This window comes from Asparagus officinalis, chromosome 2 (genome assembly GCF_001876935.1).
Source record: "Asparagus officinalis chromosome 2, Aspof.V1, whole genome shotgun sequence".
In the NCBI taxonomy this organism is placed as follows: Eukaryota; Viridiplantae; Streptophyta; class Magnoliopsida; order Asparagales; family Asparagaceae; genus Asparagus; species Asparagus officinalis.
In genome coordinates this window covers 10952333-10976249 of record NC_033795.1, presented here as the reverse complement: position 1 = coordinate 10976249, position 23917 = coordinate 10952333, and the positions used below count along the sequence as shown (strand labels likewise).

The following is a 23917-nucleotide window of genomic DNA, read 5'->3' as shown; positions in this document are numbered from 1 at the left end:
TATAACACTCCAAAGTTTACTTATCCAATATTGGAAAAAAAACCCCACACCGTTGGATGGTTGTCAAATAACCCCATGACTTCCAAAATATCAGAAAACCCCCTTAAGTTCAGGGGTTATCAGAAATTTCCCTTTAAATATAAGATTTTGTTAGAAAAATCCCTTAAAAGTATGAACCGACAATTTTCACTGGAAAAAGGATAAATTTTCAAAATAGACCATATTTGTAATTTATTTGTAAAAATCGACCCATTTGCAATTTATTCACCATTTTCGACATGGTTTCAACCAACGGGGGTTGAAAATGGTAAATAGAACTTCACGGGATTCTAAATCCCGTGAAGTTTTAGTACTTAATTACCCAGCCTAATAAATATAACCAGCCTAAGCCTAATAATCACCAAACTAAACTTCATGAGATTTAGCATCCCGTGAAGTTTTCAAAACTTTTTTATCATTTTCGACCCAGTTTCAATCAAGTGGTAGAAACTGCGTCGGACATGGTAACTAAATCTCAAAGGGGTCGTTCTTTTAAATTAAATTTCTAATGTGGTCTATTTTAAAAATTTATCCCTAGAAAAAATATCCCCATGTGTAATTTTATCCACTCAAGCGAAACATTGTGGTTAACGCCGTTGGGGGATCTTTTGATAAAATATTAAAGTTGAAGCGGGTTTTATGGTAAGTCCTAAACTTAAGGGTGGTTTTTTGATTTTTTGAAACTTAAGGGCGTTATCTGATAATTGTCCAAGTTAAGCGGTTTTCTGATATTTAGGGGCTGTTTGGTTGCACACTTTTTGAGAAAACTTTTCTCAAAACATCTGACAATGGCAAATTTGTAATTAAAAGTTTTTCATAGATTTCTGTAAATTGTGTTTGGTTCAATAAAAAATTTACAGAAATATTTTCTATAAAATATCAAAACCTACCAAATTTTACAAAAAGCAATTTCCTCTCAAAATAAGATGAAATCACCAGAAATCTGACACATGCCATATTTAATTAAAAACCTACCAAATCTTGTTATTTTCTATTAAGTTATGAGTCATTTTCTTGTTTTGAATCAAACAAGCAAAGTAAAAAAAAACAAGAAAATTGGTACTTTTTGATTTATCAAAACTTTTCCTATAATTTTTTTAAGAAATACAAGAAAATCATATTTTAAGTGGAAAACATTTCCTATAATTTCTAGAAATTGAACCAAACACCCCCTTAGGCTACAAATTATTACAAAATTATTTTGTTAGAGAAAACATCACGATCTTTTTTTCAAATTGTTACAAGCAACAACATTATTAAGTTGAGATGTGATAAACAAGTAACATATTTTGGATAATTTTGTTCTTATTTATTTTATATATAATAGATGCTCTCTTTTGCTCTCCTCTTTCTTAACTCATAGGGTATCAAGACCTTTTAACAACATATTAACACTCCAAAGATAACTTTCTTATACGGTGTTTTTTATAAATTTAAAAAAATTTAGTATTTTCCTCTAATTATGATAACTAAAATGTATGTTTGCTGTCATCTACAAACAAGCATATCTCGTAACCATATTCATTAAAATTCATTAAACAACAGCAAGTATGCCTTGTTGTCATCAACAAACAATGTGTAAATCTCCTCTTTCTTTGGGTATAATACATATATATGTGTTATTTTTTCTCCCTCTCAATATAACAACTATTATTGATAAAAACAACAAACACAGAGTCCTTGCACACTAGTTAGAATCATCATAGTTTTCCTCCAATGCGCTCTATAACACTCGATATGTCACTGGCATCACATCCTTCTGCTAGAGAGGCTATATTCGGGCTATCCACTGGAACTACATCTTCTCTCTCGTAGCTCTCCTCGTCTCTCAAGTGCCTCTCGCTTCCATAACGTACGAAATCTCTGAGAATTATCGTCTTATGTACACCTGGAAGTAGTTCTTCAAGATCAGTATCTCCTTTTTCTCCCACGAATATTGTCACCTTTGAGAGGTCGAAGCCCCAGCGTATTGATAAATACCTTCAATGTATATGATTTAACGTTTATGTTTAGCGCAATTATTTTTCGAATCACCACAGGGAGAATAATGATGTTTGGTGCTGACCTTAGTGCATGAGCTCTTGATGCAAACAATGGGATGATATTTAAACGAGTGCAGGCTCGAGTGCAGATGAGGTTGCATCGGAAGCCCCTCATTCGAAGATTCTGACGAATAGCATCAACTTTTCGGGCCTGCATGGAATTTTTAACAGCAGTTTCTAGTATTATTTCCTTCTACAGAAACATATGTGCCAAAAATAAAAAATGAGAAACAAATCTAAACTTAAAATTTCTAGTTAAATACTAGAACTGGATATGAAAGTTTCTGGATCCAGCCATAAGGAGGCGAAACTTATATATCTGAATTATTCAGTATTATGCCAAACTTCATTTTCTATTAGCTCCTAGATGTCTGTAATCGACGTGGGATACACTATTTTGCCTTCATAAATCCTCCGGAGCTGAACTCATTTCTTTGCTAGGGAAAATTTGGTAACCAGTCTCTTCAGCATCAATCCCAATTTCATGACTTTAATTTAGCATATTCTCTACAGTTAGGAGTGTCTCCGACCCATTCAGTTTAATTTTGAGTTTGGTCGGATTTAGTCCCATGTTAGAGTCAGTAACGGAGCATATGGTTCCAAGACGGGGTTATCAAATGTTTTGGAACCATATGCAGCTTAATTCATACAACCAAGGAGCAACCTCGCTCGAGTAAGCTACTTACCTTCGCTCCTGGTCTTAGAGAGTAAGCATAACAATGACAACTGCCGGCTCCCTCATCAACAATCAAACTGTCCTCCTCTATTGCACCATCAATCTTAGCAAACCTCATCACAGAAGATTTCACATGCTCCCCTGACCACCGATACTCCAAATGTGCACTGTAGTCCTCATCAGTAATCAAATCCTTCCATGGATAATAAACCTCACTCCCACTACTGCAGATTAAAGCATCAAAAGCTCCTGGCTCCACTTTACAACACCTCAATGCCTCAATTGCTTCACCAATTGTGCATCCTGTAGAGAACACAAATCCGTTGTGTCCATCTTGCCCACAAGCTCTCATCACTTCCCCAATCACAGATGACAAGTCACACATCAAAATCTCTCCATTGGAATCATAGCAATCTGTGGCAATCACATATATATTCTGTCTCCTACAAGGACTTGAGCAATAATCAACAGGCTGAGGATTGCGACGGTGAAAGGCTTCTAGAAGTGCAGTGTTAATATCAGCACCATCGATAGAGAACTGAATAGAGAGGTCATCAATGTTTTGAAGGGAATCACTCATTGGCTCCTCAACTCGTGGAGTGAGATTGATAGCAGTTGAAGGATGGCGCATTCTGCAGAGCTCAGCATTGGAAAGGTAATTCCGGCAGTGCTCAGGCCAGGAGAAGAGGTGGATGTTCTTGAGGCCATTTTTTCGACATTCTAGCCATAGGCTCTTGTTAGAAACTAGTTTTAGAAGGGCTTCAGATATAGCATCGGGATCATGTGGATCTACTAGTACACCATTGTTCAATGCCTGAGCCAAAAAAACGAAAGATAATCAATATTCTGTTATAGGTGATAAAATTCTGTCTAAACTACTATTTGATATATCAACCATTGTATATTATACTATAAACAAATTTGAGTCACTTGAGAAACCCAAAGACCCCGGTTAATTCAGGGAAATTTTCACAAAACTACCCTGAATTTTTGAGGTTTTGCACATAACTAACTACATGACCTTTTATTAGAAAAAACTACCATGAATTTTCAAAACTACATAAAATACCATGAACAACTGCAAATTATTGCTAACAGTGGAAACATCTCAGATATAAGGCATAAACCAACCTTATTTGTATCTATCAACCCACGAAGTTCATAAGAGAGATATAGAATAAATATAAAGTGCGTAACGGTAAAACCGTAAAATGTCCAAAACATGTCACGAGCGAAGCACAAGAAAACATAACCTAATTCCTGTTAGACATGGCAGCTTTGTGAAAAGTTCGTCATTGTTTCCTCAATAAAAGGAAGTATGATAGTTTTGTGCAAAACACCCCAAAGTTCATGGTAGTTTTGTGGAATTTATTTATAACTTATATGTCGTCAATATAGACATAGAAAATTGTGATCCTAGGCTTCTACCATACACCCCAGAGTCTGAAACTTAAAAAATGTAACTAACCCTTTGCATCCACTTTAATATTATGACTAACAAAGGCTATAATCAGCCTCTACCTTGAGAATATCCACAGGCCCTCCATTCTTAGTAGCCACCACTGGTAAGCCATAAGCGGCTGCCTACAAAACATAAAGACACATCGATTTCTAAAATAATCTCAAAGAAAGTTTACTTCAAATCAAAACAGGCACCATCCAGCAGCTCAATACCTCAATAAGAGTAAGCCCAAAAGGCTCAACAAGGGCTGGGTTAATGAACACTCCCTTGGTCTTGGCTGCAAGCCTATAGATCTCAGGAACATCACCTTGCTTGTGGTGTTTAGGATATGCCACATGGCCATAGAGATCATACTTATCAATGAGCTTTAGAACTGCTGTGAGGACTGCAGTGCTGCTTCCATGCATTTCTTCGATGTCATCCCTGTTTCCTAGTATCAGAGTCTGCAGCAAGAGAGCAGGGCTAGACAATGTCATGCATTATGCATCACTAATAAGATCATAGTGGTGGAGTATATTGGGCCACTTACCAAATTAGCTAGCTCCCTGAGTCCACGGCACCCCCCAAAGGCCTTAAGCAGGGTGGTGACATTCTTTTTTGGGTCAGGCCGAGACAGTGCAAGGATCATAGGTTTGTGAGGGTTTGTGAAGAATCTTAGTATCTGTCAAAACAAGATGAACATGTCGTAAGCAATTAATTCAAAGTTACTAAAATATCAGCAACGTCTGATAGCCAGACCCATGGTCTCCTATCAGTGTCAGGAGCACCGACAGTTCTGCATCAAATTATCAGTATACTGAATAATAGTTCAACCACAAGCATTTTCTTTGTTTATATATCTGTCAATGTTTCCCTTAGTTAGCCAATATCAACTACAACTTAGTCATTCTTAGACAATATCTACAGAAATGGTTGGTTTCAGCTAGATTGTTTAACGTGCTTAAAATCCTGTACAATACGATTGATGCATACTGATATTGTTACATAATTCAAACCTTGAATATCAACATGCTTGCCTACGTGATGCCATCAAACATTTTAACAAAACTCTGGCATAGGCAAGCAATTGGCTGATTTAGTTCATAAGCTGTTATCCAAATAGAAATCCCCTCAAGGTATAATCTTCCAGAAACAATTCATCAAACAAGAAAGACCATGTGCCTAAGAAGAGAAAAATGTGTTATGTTACCTCAGACCAAATGGGAGGCAGATCTCTCTTATTCTGACTTCTTTCAGATCCCAAAAAAGATGAGAGGTCTCCATCTCCTTCAGTTAACTCCTGCATGTTTACGTAGCTAAAGTCCATCCCTGGTGGTATAACCTATGCAAAGGAAATTACATGGAAGGTAAATGAAGAGGCAACAGGACCCACATCTCGAATGGAGTAAATTTCACAAAACCTCCATAAACATTGGGTTTTTTTGTTTTGCAGAAAACCTCCCTAAACTTTATAAATCAGAGAAAGCGTCTTAACTTTCAAAACTATACTAAACCCTCCTGAACAGGTTGAGTCAAAAGTCTGAAAATTTGGCCTGATTGTCGTCTTTTTCTACCCACATGAATGCTCTTAATTCATAGTTTTCCATCACAAAATTCAATTTTCCATAATTATCTCATTATTTTGCTCATTATTGTCATTTATTAGATTTTCCAATAGTTTAGAGGGATATAGTATAATTTTAAAGGGCGAATTTTTCTCTAACTTGTAAAGTTCAGGGGTTTTGCGCAAAACCCCACAAAGGGGGTTTCTGATACTTACCCTCTCAAATAACAAGAATTCCAAAGAAAGGAATCACAAAGAGCAATACCACCATGCGAGGCATATATCGGCCAAGGCAACTAACACCCCTCCTCCTTCTCACCCTTAACTTCCTCTCTAGCCTAACATCAAACCCATCATACAACCCCCACTGCTCTTCAATCTCCTGCCTTGTACTAGTCACCACCATTTCAGCTGAGTCCAACCCAAGCTCCTCTGCTTCAATTCTCCTCGCAATTCTGTAAGTAGAGTTAACTTCACCTCGGGTTAGTCTCCCTTGCTTTACCAACTGCTCTAGCTTGTTTCTGCCTAGCGAATGACCGGTCATCACCATTGGTACATTAAGTAAGCCTGATAGGTGAGCTGCAACCTCAGCAGCGTCAGCATAGTGACCATGGATTATATATGGCCATGTTGGTTTAGAATATCCAGCAGTGGAGTCTGCCTGGTGTTCAGCAAGAGAACGAGCTACATTGGTTATGTGAGCGAGAGCACGATCAATGAATTCAGGGATGTGGGGCCATAGAGCTTCCTTGTGTATGTATCTGAGTGAAGAGAAAGCATAAGAGGAATGAATTTGCAGCAGATATAACCCGTGACTACTTATTGCAACTTCAACTTTCACATCACAATTTTTATTTTTTATTTTTTATTTTATTTTTGATAACCCAGCCCGGAATTGAACCCAAAACTGAGGGAGCCATATCACAAGCTTAGATACTCCTATATAGATGTTTGCCAAGATATATTGAAAAAGTGATGCATGTCCTTTAGGGATAAAATTAATTTAGCATGAATGTTGATAAATGACAAAATTTTCTTTACAATATTAGCAACCATGGTTAAACTAAATGAAGTTTCACTCTTTTGATTGCTTTAAACTTTATTTATGTTTCTTTCTTTGAGTTTAATGAGACATATAGATGCCATACCTTGTCGGCTTGTTACAGATCTGTCTGAAACAATCTTTGAAAGATGCTTGGAGAAAATGGATTCTAGTCTCCAACATGAATAGAGAAAGTAGGATACAGAGGGGGCATAATTTCTCTGATGGATGCTTTGCTTGTGGTTGAAATTCTTCGTTCCTCGCATTTCATTATTGAGTAAAAATTGAAAAATTCTCAAGAGCCAAAAAAAATTGTAACTTTTAATTTTACAAATGGTTCTAATCTCTTTACTTCTCTATCTCCAAGAATATTCAGAGTGGAAGGCCTATTGCAGAAGCAGATTTAAAAATGTTTTTAAGAGAGCAAGTGTCAGACGGAAAGGTCCTCATAAGTTCTCAGTAATATCTAATGTATAGAAATACTATCATCAATAAAAATGAAAAAAAGATGGTATTACCTCAACATTTATTCAATTAGGCATTGCTAAAAAAACATTTTATACAGGCATCGTAATCTTATAGAAGGTATTATGCACTTTCTTTGATCAATCTTCTATACAAACTAACATAGCACAAAAAAAAAAAAATCTAACCGAAACCTTTAACTAATTAATTTCAGAATTCATAATTTGTAGATTTTACCTATCCCGTGGTCCACAAGGGAGCCGAATGATATAAGCTCCACAGCCATCTACGTTTGCATACGCATCTTCATCCATTGTGTGAGTGAGCATCTCGACAGGTTCACCATAGGTCCTATCCACATCCGGGGATGATATCTGACGAGTCAGAAGATCAACCCTGTAAACTCCCTTGGTGGCCGCAAGGGCCCGGGCTAGCTCCACCACATATTTCACCTGATCATCAAGGCAAACAAATCTTGAAAGTTTTGAAATTTGATCATGTGCGTATGGGCTTCAGCGTCATTCAGATACTAGTTGTGTGGTAATATCTTGGTTTATTTGGCGAGACATGACAATAAAATTTTCAATGACCTGATACATGCTAGCTCTCAGAGGTTTATATGTGTGCATTGCTAACATCTACCTAGTGTTTCACTCAAAGTTAAAAAAAAAAAAAAAACTTGAGCATCATCGTGCCTAATTTGATTTAATCTTTGATGGGCACATAAAGATGGATATATACCTGGCCTCCAGTGTCCGAGTCTCTTCCAAGCTCCATGTTCTCTCCTCGAACCAGTCCATGCAAGCTGTTAATAAACGCAAACATATGAGTTATAAGATGGGAAAATTATATTAAAATAGTACTACACTGTAGAAAAATATACATATTCTATCACGACGGACTTCTGAGAGCCACTATTTCTGATGGGTTATTTGTTCTCAATTTTGTTGGCAACGGGGGTGAGCCGAGAATATTATATTGAGTCGTGACTCAGGGTTATTTTTGGACGAGGCATTTTGACAAGCAGGTGGTGATCATGAAATGGGACATGGGTTGTGTCCGAATGAGAGGGATTGAGTTCAAAATTTAGGAATCGTTATGGGGTTTTTATGAAGAATATTAGAAGATTGAGGCACCAACAAATGAGCCATTACGGATCTATAAACTTCGTGGTTATTTTGGGCCCCACTTTTTTTTGGGTTGGTGGGGCCCCGCGGGGCAGAGGAGCTCCTTAATCCCTTTGTACGTGTTCTTTTTTACATACTGAAGCTCCAAACTTCAAAATTTACACATTTACTCTTCTAAAATTATGAATCGACAATTTTCCTTAAATTATTGAGTAAAAATTTCAATAGTAAGCCTCTATATTGAGGAATTTGAGTTTCATCTTTTTTGGGGGGGATAATGAGTTTCATCCTCCTCTTATTTATTTATTTAGTCATTCATTAATTTTTATGTTGAGTTGCATCCTTCTTGGGTAACCAATTTTTTGAGCTATAAGCCTATAAATAGACCCAAAAATATAATAAAAATATACACTATCTTATATTGACACTCTCTATACATCCAGTTCAATTGTAGTCAACAAAATATATAGGATTTTCTTAACTTATATTATATAACCCGTAAATCAACCAAGACTAGATATTTGTTAATTTACCCTTGATTTTACCGCACTAAGTCAAATACCCCCCCAAACTTAACTTGTTTTGCTTTCGAACTGTGGAAGGGAAAATGCTTCAGCTGAACAACTGACGAAAAATCTAGGAATGTCACGTGAATACTTCTGTACATAACTTGGGTTATTTTAACTCAAATATGACAGAATCGAGGGTAAAGTAAGTAAAATTTGCAAATATGGTTGATTTGCGGTAAAACTTTAAACATGTGTTTGAATTGTGAAATGTTCCTGCACTGGTGAAGTGAAGTACCTGATGAGAACAATGTAGAGGCGCTTAGCCTCCGCGCCATCCTCACCTGACCAAACCTCCAACTCGGAACTAATCCTCGGGATAACACCGCCATTTCTCGGCGAGTCGACAACGGCCTTCTCCCTCTCTCCTTCCGAAAGCTCAGAAAGGTCCTCATATCCTAAATCCCTGCTCTCCAGCCTCTTCTTCGCCACCAACCTCTGTTAGGATACACCCCAATAAGAACGCCTCTAACGGAGACGCAATACACAAAATAAAGGCACAAGATCAACCAGAGTACTCACAGATATACGTGGTTCACTCCTTCGGAGCTACTCCACGGTGCAACGACGACGCCAAATTCTTTAATATCCCAAAAGAATTGATCCAAGAGAACACCCTCTCTTGATCAGATACACTCCAAGAACTCTCACAATCTCTCTCTGTGTTTTCTCTCTTACTCTTCTATGAGAGGAGTTGTTTCTGGGATGAGATTTCCTTAAGAGTTTAGGGCCCTATTTATAGTGTTTGAGAAAACACTATGCACAAATATAATATTATATGTGGGACCCGCCACTAATAATAAAATATTTGTGGGACCCACATCCTTTATAAATTCTCAACAATGGCTGCCACCGAATTTGATTTTTCTTCTTGTGGGGCCCGCCTTTGTGGGCCCCACTTTTGTTTTCATGTTGGCTGGGTCAAAAAAGGTTAGGCGTCTGACAATCTCCCACTTGAAGATTTGATTGAATGTCGATCATATCTTCACACCACTCTTGGTTGCATCATCCGGATGACATGTATCTTTGGCGTCTTGCACGGCCCTCAACATTCTCAACGGAGGCCATATGAGGCTGCACACAGCCTCACCTTCTCGAGTGGAACTGGCTTGGTCAGCATATCGGCTGGATTGTACCTCGTATCAATCTTCACAAGCTTGAACTCGTTCCTGCTTTGCCATCTCCGTATGGCATGGTGCTTCACGTCAACATGCTTGGTCCGAGCATGGAATGCGTCGTTCTCTGACAAGTGAATGGCACTCTGACTGTCGCAGTGGATGAAGTATTTCTCAAAGCTTACTCCAAGCTCGAGAAGAAAAGCCTTCAACCATAGCAACTCCTTTGCTGCCTCTGCTGCAGACACGTACTCGGCTTCGGTTGTCGACAAAGCCACAGTATCCTGTAACTTGGATCTCCAACTTATCGCTCCACCTCCCAAGATGAAGATGTAGCTGCATCACAAAAGCCCTCTAGCTGCAAATCTGCCCCGCCATACTCAAGACAACGGTCGGCCGAGCTTCTCAAGTAGCGAAGAAGCCACTTGACCGCACCCCAGTGTTGTTTCCCTGGATTGCTCATAAAGCGGCTCACAACTCCTACTCCTTGTGCAATATCTGGCCTCGTGCACACCATCGCATACATCAAACTCCCGACGACAGATGCATATGGTATGTTTGCCATGAACTCGTGCTCTTCAGCAGTCTCTGGTGCTTGGGTCTTCGATAGCTTGAAATGACTTGCAAACGGCGAGCCCACCGGTTTAGCTTTCTCCATGCCAAACTTTTCAAGAATCTTCTCAATGTAGGCCTTCTGAGACAACCTCAGCCTCCGTGCTGATCTGTCTCTGATGATCCTCATCCCCAGAATCTGGTTTGCTGGACCCAGATCCTTCATCTCGAAGCACTCGGAGAGACGCCCCTTGAGTTCCTCAATGCGGGCCAAGTCGGGCCCTGCAATCAACATGTCATCAACATAAATCAAGAGTATTACATAGGATTCGTCATATCTCTTGATGAAGCAGCAGTGGTCTGTGTCACATTTGAGAAAACCGTTCTCCTCCATAAAGTTTTCGAACTTCATGTACCACTGTCGCGGAGCTTGCTTCAGGCCATACAAACTCTTGCGCAGGCGACACACGAGGCCCTCCTTGCCTCGCTCCTCGAAGCCCACTGGTTGATGCATATAGATCTCCTCCTCCAAATCTCCATGAACTTTCTCCATGCCAAACTTTTCAAGAATCTTCTCAATGTAGGCCTTCTGAGACAACCTCAGCCTCCGTGCTGATCTGTCTCTGATGATCCTCATCCCCAGAATCTGGTTTGCTGGACCCAGATCCTTCATCTCGAAGCACTCGGAGAGACGCCCCTTGAGTTCCTCAATGCGGGCCAAGTCGGGCCCTGCAATCAACATGTCATCAACATAAATCAAGAGTATTACATAGGATTCGTCATATCTCTTGATGAAGCAGCAGTGGTCTGTGTCACATTTGAGAAAACCGTTCTCCTCCATAAAGTTCTCGAACTTCATGTACCACTGTCGTGGAGCTTGCTTCAGGCCATACAAGCTCTTGTGCAGACGACATACGAGGCCCTCCCTGCCTCGTTCCTCGAAGCCCACTGGTTGATGCATATAGATTTCTTCCTCCAGATCTCCATGAAGGAATGTCGTCTTCACATCCATCTGTTCTAGGTGGAGATCTTGAACTGCTACAATGCTCAGCATAGTTCGGATCGTGGTCAACTTGACGACGGGAGCGAAAACGTCAGAATAATCAATCCCTGCTTTCTGTTCATAGCCCTTCACTACAAGCCTCGCCTTGTAGCGTCTCCGTCCATCGGCTTCATCCTTGACCCGATAAATCCACCGATTGTGAAGAGCCTTTCGCCCTCGTGGAAGCTTTACAAGCTCCCAAGTCCCATTCTTCATCAAGGACTTCATTTCTTCCTCCATGGCAGACTCCCACTCGCCGCGAGCTTTGCCGGTCTGCTGTACCTCCTCATAGCTCTCTGGCTCACCATTGTCAGTCAGGAGAAGGTAATTCATTGTGGAAAGGTACCTCTCTGGCACCCTTGGATTTCTTGGAGCTTTGCGAATTGCGATCGGCAACTCTGCTGGATCCTGCTGCTGTGCATCCTGCATGTTCTCTTGGTCTCCGTCTTCTATGCTGATTGGTATCTCATCGTTGTCCTCACTGTCAGCAATATCTGGGAAAAGAGGGGGAGATAGCTGACTCCCACTCACCTCTTTGGTCTTGTACACCGCATTCTCATGGAATACGACGTCACGACTGCGCACCACCTTGCGCGCATCGTGATCCCAGAAACGGTACCCATACTCATCTCCTCCATAGCCGATGAAAGAGAGCTTCTTTGACTTTGGATCAAGCTTTGACCGGTCTGCAGGATTGGTCATGACATAGGCGTCACAACCAAATACTCGTAAGTGCTCTAGCTTCAGCTTCTTTCCGGTCCAAGCCTCTTCAGGTATCCCATAATTGAGAGCCGCGGATGGCCCGCGGTTGATCAAGTATGCAGCAGTATTGACAGCTTCAGCCCAAAAGCTCTTGGGCAATCCGGAGTGGATCCTCATACTTCTGGCGCGCTCCAAGATAGTGCGATTCATGCGCTCCGCCACTCCGTTGTGCTGAGGTGTGCCTGGGACGGTCTTCAGTCTCCGAATCCCACGGGACGAGCAGAAGTTCTCGAACTCCTGGCTGCAATACTCGCCTCCATTATCAGACTTTAGGCACTTCAGCTTATTGCCTGTTTCGTTCTCCACACAGGCAAGCCACTTCTTGAAGATGATGAATACATCTGACTTGTGCTTCAAGAAGAACACCCACAATTTTCTCGTAGCATCATCAATAAAAGTGACAAAGTAAAGAGAGTTACCAACAGATGGGACTTGCGCAGGTCCCCACACGTCGGTGTGCACCAACTCCAATTTCTGCAGTTTTGGAGCCGGTCCGGTCTTGTTGAAGCTCACCTTCTTTTGTTTGCCTAGGATGCAGTCCTCACAGAAAGTCAGATCGATCTTGTTCAGACCCGGAAGCCTCTCTCCCGCGGCCATAATCTGCATCCCCTTCTCGCTCATGTGGCCAAGTCGTCGATGCCAAGTCATGCAGTCGACGGATGATGATGATGATGCTTGTCCTGCGGCAAGCAAGTGGTCGATCTTCCCGTTGGCGATGTAGAGAGACCCCTCGCGTTTGCCGTGTGCCACCACCAGGGCACCCTTGGACACCTTCCAGCTTCTCTGCTCGAATGATACTCTGTAACCGGAGTCAGTCAGTTGCCCGACTGATATAAGATTTCGCCTGAGATCTGGTACATGCCGAACATCATTCAGCGTCAAGGTGGTCCCGCCCTCCATCTTGAGGGTACAATTTCCCTTCCCGGAAACTTTGCAAGGTTGATCGTCGCCAAGATAGACTGTCTCCAAGTCCTTCTTCACGAACGATGAAAGCAGCTTTTGTTGTGAGGTTGCATGGAAAGATGCGCCAGAGTCGATGACCCACGCATCACTTTTGTCTTCTAGGGATAGGAGAAGTGCATCCGAATCCGTCTCGTGCATGAGATTGGCTGCACCGTCAGCCCGATCATCCCCTGCTGATGCTTGAACAGTAACTCTGCAGTCCCGTGCAAAGTGGCCCTTCTTTCCGCATCTGAAGCACTTCCCTTCACCGTAACCATTCGGGTTTGGCTCTTTAGACTTCCCTCTGGATTTTGATTGGCCTCGTCGTCCCCTACCCTTCTTCTGTGCACGCCCTCGTGCCTCGACATGCAGAGCACTCCCACTGCTAGAGGCCTCAGCTCCTGAGACTTTGCGGCGAGATTCTTCATCCAGAATTGCCCCAACCACTGTGTCGAGCTTCATCTTGTCATTGCCATTAGCGTTGCTCACCGCCATTACCATATTTTCCCATGAATCTGGTAGACAAGAAAGTAGCAGAAGAGCTTGGATCTCGTTGTCGAACTTTAGATCTACTGCAGCAAGCTGTTGCACCACAGCCTGAAATTCGTTCAAGAAGTCCGCCACGCGAGCTCCTTGCTGCATCTTGAGATTGAATAGCTTCTTCATCAGGTACACCTTATTTGAAGCAGACGGCTTCTCATACAGCGCCTCCAAGGCCTCCATCAACTCCTTGGTGGTGGTCGCATGCGAGACGTTGTAAGTCACATGCTGGTGAAGGTTGAGCCTGATGGTGGCAAGTGCTTTACGATCGAGCACCTTCCACTTATCGTCGTCCATCTTCTCAGGTTTCCCCGCCTCTCCTTGGAGGGGTAGGAAGAGATCCTTCTGGTACAAATAGTCTTCTATTTGCATCCTCCAATACCTGAAATTTTGGCCGCCGAACTTCTCAATTCGAAGCCTGTTGTCTTCAACTGTAGATCCCATGGCGAAAGATTACGTCTTTCCCGTATTCGTGAATAGTACCGTATTCGTGAATAGTACCGTATCCGTGAATAGTACCGTATTCGTGAATAGTACCGTATCCGTGAATAGTACCGTATAAGTGAATAGTGCCGTACACGTGAATAGTGCCCAATGCCTTAAAAGAGTAAATATTAATCTAACTTATTTTCTGATGTGGAGGATCCACTTTTAGTGGCAGGCCCAAGCAGATATATATACTCTAAGTCAGGCTCTGATACCAGTTGTTAGGATACACCCCAATAAGAACGCCTCTAACGGAGACGCAATACACAAAATAAAGGCACAAGATCAACCAGAGTACTCACAGATATACGTGGTTCACTCCTTCGGAGCTACTCCACGGTGCAACGACGACGCCAAATTCTTTTATATCCCAAAAGAATAGATCCAAGAGAACACCCTCTCTTGATCAGATACACTCCAAGAACTCTCACAAACTCTCTCTATGTTTTCTCTTACTCTTCTATAAGAGGAGTTGTTTCTGGGATGAGATTTCCTTAAGAGTTTAGGGCCCTATTTATAGTGTTTGAGAAAACACTATGCACAAATATAATATTATATGTGGGACCCGCCACTAATAATAAAATATTTGTGGGACCCACATCCTTTATAAATTCTCAACAATGGCTGCCACCGAATTTGATTTTTCTTCTTGTGGGGCCCGCCTTTGTGGGCCCCACTTTTGTTTTCATGTTGGCTGGGTCAAAAAAAGGTTAGGCGCCTGACAACCTCGCCTCCTCCCATTCGATCTGATACCCAAAATTTCGTTATGTACGTACAGACGCATAATCGACTAATGATATTATGAGCTGGTGAGCTGACGTCTTATCACGCACTGCTTAAGTCGACTCTTAAAATTCATAATTGCTATCGTTCATCTATTGTTCGAAGTATCACCAATCCTAATAGCTAAATTTGAACACCTCATCGCCTCATAACATTCGAATGAACTAGTTTAATGCGTTAACTTTTAAAAATCATCCATTTCGTAAATAACTGTTAAACTATTGTCTATGTGAAACACGTCATATGTAAATCGATGCAAAAAATTTCGTTCATAGACTTGAGTAAACTATTAGACTAACTCACGATAAGAATTTTATCTGACTGTCTCGTTTTTTATCATCTACGTGCATAACCATGCATATCGATAAAAGAAGGAGAATAGGGAAACCTGTTTCTTTTTGCGCGCGAGATGCCATATTCTCCAGCACATATTCTCCAACCTGTTGTTTCGTTCTTGAGCATTCCTAGTTGCAACAACCTGAAATATGTCCTCGTTTCTTGTTACGTAGTTGCAAGTTTAAACCGAAAAAGAAGAAGAAGGTAGTTTCATGGTACAATACAAATATATACTTATATGGTTTGTCGATTGGATTGGCGATTTGATACCTTGGTCCAAGTCTTATATAGGTCTGAATCATCGAAATGATTGACCACCTCCTCGACGAAGTATTGAGTAGGACTGTACCTACTAGGGGTCACGACTGCAGTTGCATGTTCAGAAGAAGAGTAAGAGAAGGGATGCTTCTTTGAACCTGCAGCGTCTAGGATGGCTTCCAAATAACCGTTGATCCACTCATTTCCCGCCATCTGCCCTTTCGGGGAGTACTGAAAGAACAAATTAAGGGGAAAGAAGTTTTTTGTAATGAAATTTGCGGCGAGAAAGCTATAGAGAGAATTGAGGATGGATACAGAACTGAGCGAGTTTATATAGTGGAGAGGATGCTTACTATGTATGGACTGAATAAATTAGAGAACAAAAGCAGTATGGGAGAAAAAAATAGTTATGCTGATTCTTTTGGGATTGACTTTTGAAATATGAGGGTAAATCATATTCCTAGGCATATATCATTAGAACTTTATTCTCAAAAACGTAATTTGTTACCTTATTAATCAGAAATTTCTAAAATCCTATCATCTGTAATTCTTATTTGGAGTAATTAAAGAAACAGTCCTTATGCTAGGGGTTTAGACACTTATTATCCCTAAACCTTTTTATTAGCGTTTAGGTCTTATGTTCTAAGCGGAGTTACCCACGTGCTATATGTATATGTATTGTGAGTGTGGGTAATGAGTACACATAACAAAGAGATAACTATGATTGAACATCATGATGTCTAAGTGCTAATAAAAAGGGATAATTTCACAGAACGTCTCTCTTGAGGGCTGTTGAACATAACTTCTCTCTGAAGTTTGTTTATCTCGCAAAATCCCCTAAACTATGGGGTGTCTCAAAACCCCCCAAAATTTTAGCTTATCACACTTAATTGCCCCCGGGCGTAATTTGCCCCAGTAAAAATAATTAGGGATGTCCAACCCCTACAGCACTAGGGGTGTATCTGCAAGTAAATTTTGTGTTTGGAAAGAGAATCTATTGAATTAGCAGATGCTTTAAGAATCACCCACTAATGTAGCAAGCCTTCAGAAGGAAGAAGTATAATTCTGTTGGCATATGTGCTTTGTACTTGCTCTATCGTGCATCGTCCAAATACGCAACTGGTCCATCACATTTTGGCGTCATATTTGAATACACGGTCGAGAAAAAGGATAACACCGGAGATATGCAAGCTGACTGAGATATGTCAAGGATATCCATATACTCTTATCTTACGCTTTGCTTCCCAATGAAATATGCTCTTAATTTTTTGACGAAACATGACGTATTATATAGTTATTCTTCTAAAAGGAATTCTTGCTTTATCCAAAGAAATGCCAACTATAAAGGATAGTTCTTCAATAGATTTTCCGAAGTTTATTCTTGAAGGAAAGACCCCATACATATGTGTATTGGTGTAGAATTAAGTTAGTATGAAAAATATCACTCTGAAAATTGCAGATATGCCCTTATTTTCACTACGCATTCAAACTCTCTGTGGATAAAGGTGACTTGCGCGGTAGATGATAACTCATTACACGAAACTCAATACACCAATAAGTTCATTCACTCAGATGAAATGATTTGGACTCAAACAGCAGGCTGAGATATTATACGAAATTACCATGATGGCATGCGTGAAGGTAGCTTTCCAAAAAGAACAGGATACATCAGAAAACGACTGCAAACTTGTGAACAACAACATTTTGTATGGTAGAGTTGTATACAAGATTCCACGCGAGTATCAAATACCATACTAGGCTTCAAGAATTATGGCTTCTCTGCTGAGATCTCTTCTCTGCACTGGTTCTTTGCCCATGACTATGCTTCTTACGGGGCTTTCTATCTAACTCTTCATCAGAACCTGAACTATTATCCACATGTCTCCTCTTTTTTCGGCAGTGTTTGAGCTTTCCACCACTTTTACTAGGTTTCCTGTGTGAGCTACTGCTTCCATTATATGAGCTCTCTTCGGTTTCTTCTCTTCCAGAAGCTTCACCTCTAGTTTCCCATCTGTCATCATAAGCCTCATATTTCATCAGTTTAGCTTTCTCATCATAATTGGTTGTGTGTCTTCTATGTCGTGATTTATGCTGTTTATTGCGATGAGGTCTATCCTGATCAGAAAAATTCCTTTCAGAATCACTGTCATTGGAGCAATATCTAGCATCATCTTGATCTTGAACATCGATACTGTGCCTGAGATATTCCCCACTTGAATGGCTACTGCTACGATTTCTTCTATCATCGTTATAGACTGAGAGCTGATGAGATGATATGTCTTCTTCTCTTTCTCGCTTATTTGATTTTGATCGGTGCTTCCTTTCTGACTTCTCTTTCCTGACAGAAGAATCCTCTCCCTTTTGCCTTTGATGGGATTCAAATTTTTGGTGCTTCTTGTCATATTCTCTATCCTTCTCCCTATACCTATCTACATTGGCTGCATGAGGAGAATTCTTAGTATCATAATGATGGACTTTGGATTTATGGTTTTCTTCATGTTGCTTGGACTCATCTTTTCTCCTCTCAGAATGCTCTCTCCTAACTGAGCGGCTGCTGGATCGATCCCTTTTCCTGTATGAGTTTTCCCTGTCAGAACCATAATCATGCACTTCGATCTCATCTCCAGGAGATCGTCTTGAATGATACCTGTTACATCCAAAACTGACGTATTAAGGGAGAGCTTTTGTGTTAGAGCAGAAGGGCAAGGATGAGGCTCTAGGTTACTTGGACACATTGTTTTGGGTGCCGCCTATATGTCCGCCATGTGTCAGACCCGGATTCTCAGCAGACACTCCATGGACACTTGTGGTTCAAAGCATAATCCGATTTCCCCGTTACTTATACCCTAAACTAGCTTCTTTGGTAATATCAGGTTCAAAGCCAATTGGTTTTTTGAACCCGAAAAGTGACACCCATTACTTAAATATTTGAAAAACACCCATTGTATTATCCCATGAGATCAAAACTAAACTTTTCTTGTTAAACCTTATTCTTAGATTTATTTAACTTGATTCTTAATTGTTATAGATAATAGAAAGAGACATACAAATATTATACGTATTAATTTAATATTTGATCTAATGTTAATTTTATACACACATATACAGTCGTGTTCCCGTATCCTACATTTTACAAGTTTGACGTGTCCAGTGTCTGTATCCGTGTCCATGTCCGTGTTTGCACCAGTGTCCGTGCTACGTAGATGACGCTATTAGATGCGGAATGCAAAAATCCTGTATCAAGTCTTCAACCACAAGACCTTAAGCACAATTTGGGAAGGACTAAACATGGAGATAAGAGATTGAAACGAACTAAAAGATCACGAGGTTAAGGGAGGGTAGTCAGTACAAACACAATGTGAAGTGCAAACCTGCCAGTTATTGGTGCCCGCTTCCTGCTAGAATCCCTAGGGCTCTCAAAGTCTCCGAATTCCATTTGCTTTCCATAGCTTAATTCATCTGAATTACCAAATAAAACACCCATTTTTCTGATCCAGTACTTAGGTGGAGGATTATCCCAATCAGCCCATTCATAATCTCCTCCAGGGTTGCGAAAGCAATGTATGAAGTTGCAAGCACTTCCACGTGAGCAATTCTGCACAGACAAATACCAAAATATATTCATTGCGGCTAGTTAACTTCCTCAGCAGTGTACAGTGTACATGTTTATATCAGGTAATGCAGGCCTTATTCAGAGAGTAAATACAGAAAATCATACCCTTAGCCTTGATTTCATGAACTCTCCGCAAATGGCAACCTTCCATCTTGTTACACCAACAAACTCACAAGTTATCTAGTTCATAGAAAAAAGAATGTTAAGGGTTCACTGACCAATAAAAGTTAGGAAAGACCTAACAGAAATTAATGAGGAAACTCTTGCACTTCTCAAATGAACTTGAAAATTAAGTAGCTACACAAATTACCTGTTTCCCAGCAAAATAACGAGCGTTCATGGTATTGTATGCAAGAACAGCAGATTCCAAGAATCTATAGTGCACATAAACATTTCCACGTAAATGGGAGGAACCATTTCTGCACACCTATACCCAAAGAAGCATAAAGAAATCACATTCTGAAATACCATCACCATCATATGTCAACACATTCTGAGATTTATTATGTGGTAATGAGTGGGGAGCTTTCCTATGACGTGTGTCACCATATGTTAAACTAAAGGCCACAGACTCTCAAGCATATTATCAAGCATTCTATAACATGAGATTTACACGGTGTTTATGTGCTATACCAAAGATAATATATCTCAAAGTTAGCATGAAATAGAAGCTTAAAAATGAGCCAATTCAAGAGAACATGAACATGAGCGAAGCAATTGAGATATTTTCACTTCAGTGGACATGAACATGACAGACTCAATTGAGATGTTTTTGCTTCCATGAACCTACTGACTGTCTTTGAAAAATATGTAAAGAAAGACCACAGGGATGGCCCAGTAAAAATAACCACAGTTGACGGTAAGGACAGAGAAGCCTTGCTCCAAAGAGGATCCAATCCTTTATAAAAACTAATGATGATGTCAAAGAGAATCCATCCTAACAAGATCCAAACACTCTTCAGCACTTCATTAGTTACATTTATAGAAAAAGTGAAAGCTCACAACCAAGTGTAAGCTTCAATCTCAGAATATGATAAAATATACACCCTGGAATGGTACAAATAAGTACCAAATTAGGTGCAAAAAAAATCTGAAAATATAACATAACAATTGATCCTGACACAAGAATCACAGCTTCTCAAGTATGAAAGAAACACAGATTAAGAAGAAATCAAAATTTAGGGCCAGATATCTAAAAGATGAGTTTAGAATTAGTTGAACTGTATAAAATTAAGAACAAACAAGTTGAGTTTTTCATGATGAAGAGCGACAAATCAAATTCACTACTATGTATAAAGACATAATAGAGTCAGTGATCACAATTTTATAACTACATCCATCAATGCTTACAAAAATAATAACTCTAATGGCAATGGCAAAAATTACACAAAAAAAGCACTGCTAAAAGATATGGAATTAAAATTTAAGCTTAACCAACCTTGAAATTAACAAGTTCTCCAAATTTCAAGAACTCCGTATGTACATCCTCATAAAATTCTTCATAACAATGTTCAATCTCTTCATTAGTGTGCTGAAAGGGCAAAAGTTGGTTAGACTAAGAAAATCTATAATGGAAACTTAATTGTATTATTTAGCTAACCAATAACATTACTCTTGCAACAGAAAAGGTCTTAAAAAATTATAAGATGTACTGACCAAATAACATAATCTAAGTACAGCCTAAAATATTTATGCTATAAAGATTCAAAGAAAATCACTTCAGCTACTTGTGCCGCTTGTCCCGGTAAAGTTAACTCCTTAGCAGTGTCCTGGCACCACATGGTGATTATATGCCCTTACATCCCCTCCTAGCAAGTTCTAGTTTGATGTAAAGCACTAAAACAATGCCCTGGTTCCAATGGAACAAGATATAATAATCCCTAACACCTGACTTCTATTTATTTAATATAGATCAGAGTCAATTTTTCATGTGTTGTCTGCCAATTATAATTTTCTCCATTCAATCACTAATGATACATCTTATTCAGCATAAGTTTCTACAATTTTTTGCCACTTGTCACACTATTATGAGAACAATTCAATTATAAATAGTGTTACAAATTACATTCACCTGTCAACTTCATATGAGAGACAGCCAACAGCTTACAGATATGAGAGAACGGAACTACTGATTGTTAAGGATCTTGTTACAGTGTAGTAACCAAATATATGCTAGCCCGAAGGCGAAAACCTTCCATCAGGATATGCATAACACCATATTGCCATATAATCATCATCTAAAGCAGTTTTTAGGTTCTATAAGAAGTTCATACCATCATGAAACAAAATTCTAAATCTGCCAAAAAACATAGGATACAGAAGCGAAACAAAAGTTGTCTCCATCCTCAACCGAAGACCAAAATTCAAGCCTCCATTGAGTATCCATTGAGATGTAATTTCTGGTAGCAATTTGGTTAAAGAAAACAAAGAGAGGATGCTGTCATAAAACAATAAGCAACCTTCCATAATCAGCATAGAGTTGTAATAGAAACCTGAGAAAATAGAATCCTGTGCAAGTAGGGAAATATAAGAAAATATTTATATTCATGTTTTTTGGCATATACCAAAATCAGTTTTTGAGATCATGTTTGTAGTTGAAGCATTGCTCTTAGACAGGTGCTAAACACAAACAAGAGCAGGATGTGCTTCTGCCAAAGAGAACAAGCTCTGCACACTGTCTCACTAATGATACATCTTTGTTCTCTCTTGTTGTTTTTATATCTTTGTTAAAAATTAATTATTGAAATCAATTTTTTGATTTGACCAAGTAACTTAATGAACTAAGGGAAGTCAAAATTATTTACTCACAAGCCAAGTAATAGACAATTTCAGCTACAAATAACAACTCAAATATTAGCATGAGGAAAGACTTATATAAAATAAGTAAATTATATGCACAGGATGCCAAGAGCAATCAGCAGGATACAATGTTAGCCAAAGGAATATCGACTAACAAACCTCAAGCCCTTCATCTTGCTCCCAAGCAAGGCCCGGGCCATTGTACATGTTCTTGATGAGTATTGTGCAGGACTTGTCAGGATAGAAGTGAACTCTACTGCAACGGGTTCCAAATCGACAAGCACCAGTCTTAAGGTGGAAAGGGCAATGAGCTTTATCCTACAGATCAAACAGAAATATGAGCCTCACAAGAAACAGACGGGGAAATTTTGGTATAAAATGGGAAGCAGAAGAAATGTGACCACAAATGCAGATCCTCCCCGACTATAAAAGGAAAAGGGTTTTGTGGGCATACTTGTTCAGTCCCAAAGTTTGGAACCTGCTGAGCAACACTTTCAAGCAAGTCCGGTGCACTAGTATGTTGCCTGTTGTTGTAAGAAGCATAAGCTACAGATTGAGGAGGAAGAGGATTTGATGTAGGTCTCTCAACATCCTGCAGTCAAATAGTATCACTGGGTATATACTGTATCTATGCTACCAAACCAAGTAACCGAAGATATCAAAATCGGCTTTAAGAGTTTAAACCTTGTCATCCTGTTTCCTGTCAGCACTTCCCTTTGGAATTTTCGCCATTTTCTTCTTGACAATTATTTCATTTCCTTTCCAGATGATCTCTGCAGGCCCATCTTCAATGTAATCCCATTCATCATCTTCATCCAACTCATTTGAATGCTCCCCCTGTAATACGCATTACCACAACAAAAGAGGAACCGTGTCACAAAACAAAGACTGCCAAAGAGCACGATTAGATAGAGGAAGGAACAGTATGAAAGATTTTTTTTCCCTGCCATGTGACTTCTGAACTAAAAATTGATTCATAGAGTTTTTGTTTTCCCATTTATTACTTAAAGCTGGAGTGTGCTTCCCTTTTGCTCTTTGGCTTATCAGGCCTCAAAGAAGAAGCCGATTTGCTCTGGCGAATGGTATCATCTTCCTTAATCCTCACTTCTTCCTGAACACTCATAGGTTTTCTTCAATGCTTGATTTTCTTTCCTTTTCTCTACTTGTGTCTTATATCTTCATATGTTTTTGCTTATCTAACCACATGGAACAACTTGACCATGATAAATCTAACCAAATGAGGGGATGTTTCTGTATCGGGATAGCTTCAGTTTTCCCTCACCAACAGATTCCTCGCAAATAGCCAGAATTTTCAGTCACGGTATTGCATCAATTCCAATTTCGCACATCTCTGATAACCTCAACCATTATAACATTTTGTCTTGGTTTTCTCTAGTGCTCGTTTTAATTTTTTTTAACCTTTCAACACCATCTTCGTATGAACCACAGAAAACTGGATTGTTTGCTACTTAATTATTTTTGTTCCATTGAGTGTTTTTGTTTTGCAATTTGATCTCTTCTCAATGACTAACTTGGAATCTCCCGCACGTAAAATTCCAAACATAATAATGGAAATTTTACAATTATAACAGTTGATATAATTTCTACAGCTTATAAGGAAATGATTAATAGAAATTTAAAATCCAAACCTTTCGCCTCTCGGATTCTTCTAGAAGCTTCTGCCGTCTCCTCTCCTCCTCCTCGGCCTTCCTTCTCTCCGCCGCCTC

At 39.7% G+C, this 23917-nt stretch overlaps 2 protein-coding genes across 3 annotated transcripts in view; both read right to left on the bottom strand.

The window, feature by feature from the left end:
• On the bottom strand, positions 1545 to 16052 carry LOC109830237 (probable sucrose-phosphate synthase 4). 2 transcript variants are annotated; one of them, XM_020397444.1, is made up of 14 exons: positions 15791 to 16052; positions 15573 to 15662; positions 15128 to 15147; positions 9201 to 9398; positions 8011 to 8074; positions 7507 to 7721; positions 6028 to 6523; positions 5409 to 5540; positions 4749 to 4880; positions 4432 to 4662; positions 4279 to 4341; positions 2768 to 3571; positions 2105 to 2232; positions 1545 to 2019 (listed from the first exon to the last, which is right to left on the bottom strand). In XM_020397444.1, the coding sequence occupies exons 1-14, from the start codon at positions 15989 to 15991 to the stop codon at positions 1740 to 1742; spliced, it is 3054 nt and encodes a 1017-aa protein (XP_020253033.1). In that variant the 5' UTR covers positions 15992 to 16052; the 3' UTR covers positions 1545 to 1739. The 2 variants fall into 2 exon arrangements, with proteins under 2 accessions (XP_020253033.1, XP_020253034.1); XM_020397445.1 differs by lacking the exons at positions 9201 to 9398; positions 15128 to 15147; positions 15573 to 15662; positions 15791 to 16052 and adding an exon at positions 8153 to 8458.
• Positions 17360 to 23917, bottom strand: part of LOC109830819 (zinc finger CCCH domain-containing protein 16) — a 7447-nt gene continuing 889 nt past the window's right edge. Inside the window, exons 2-10 of the mRNA XM_020398181.1 lie at positions 23840 to 23914; positions 22875 to 23027; positions 22645 to 22782; positions 22350 to 22508; positions 20830 to 20922; positions 19702 to 19818; positions 19497 to 19571; positions 19150 to 19373; positions 17360 to 18425 (exon numbers count right to left, since the gene is read on the bottom strand). Of these exons, the coding sequence (XP_020253770.1) occupies positions 17540 to 18425; positions 19150 to 19373; positions 19497 to 19571; positions 19702 to 19818; positions 20830 to 20922; positions 22350 to 22508; positions 22645 to 22782; positions 22875 to 23027; positions 23840 to 23914 (1920 nt within the window). The 3' untranslated portion in view covers positions 17360 to 17539. The remainder of the gene's footprint in view (positions 18426 to 19149; positions 19374 to 19496; positions 19572 to 19701; positions 19819 to 20829; positions 20923 to 22349; positions 22509 to 22644; positions 22783 to 22874; positions 23028 to 23839; positions 23915 to 23917) is intronic.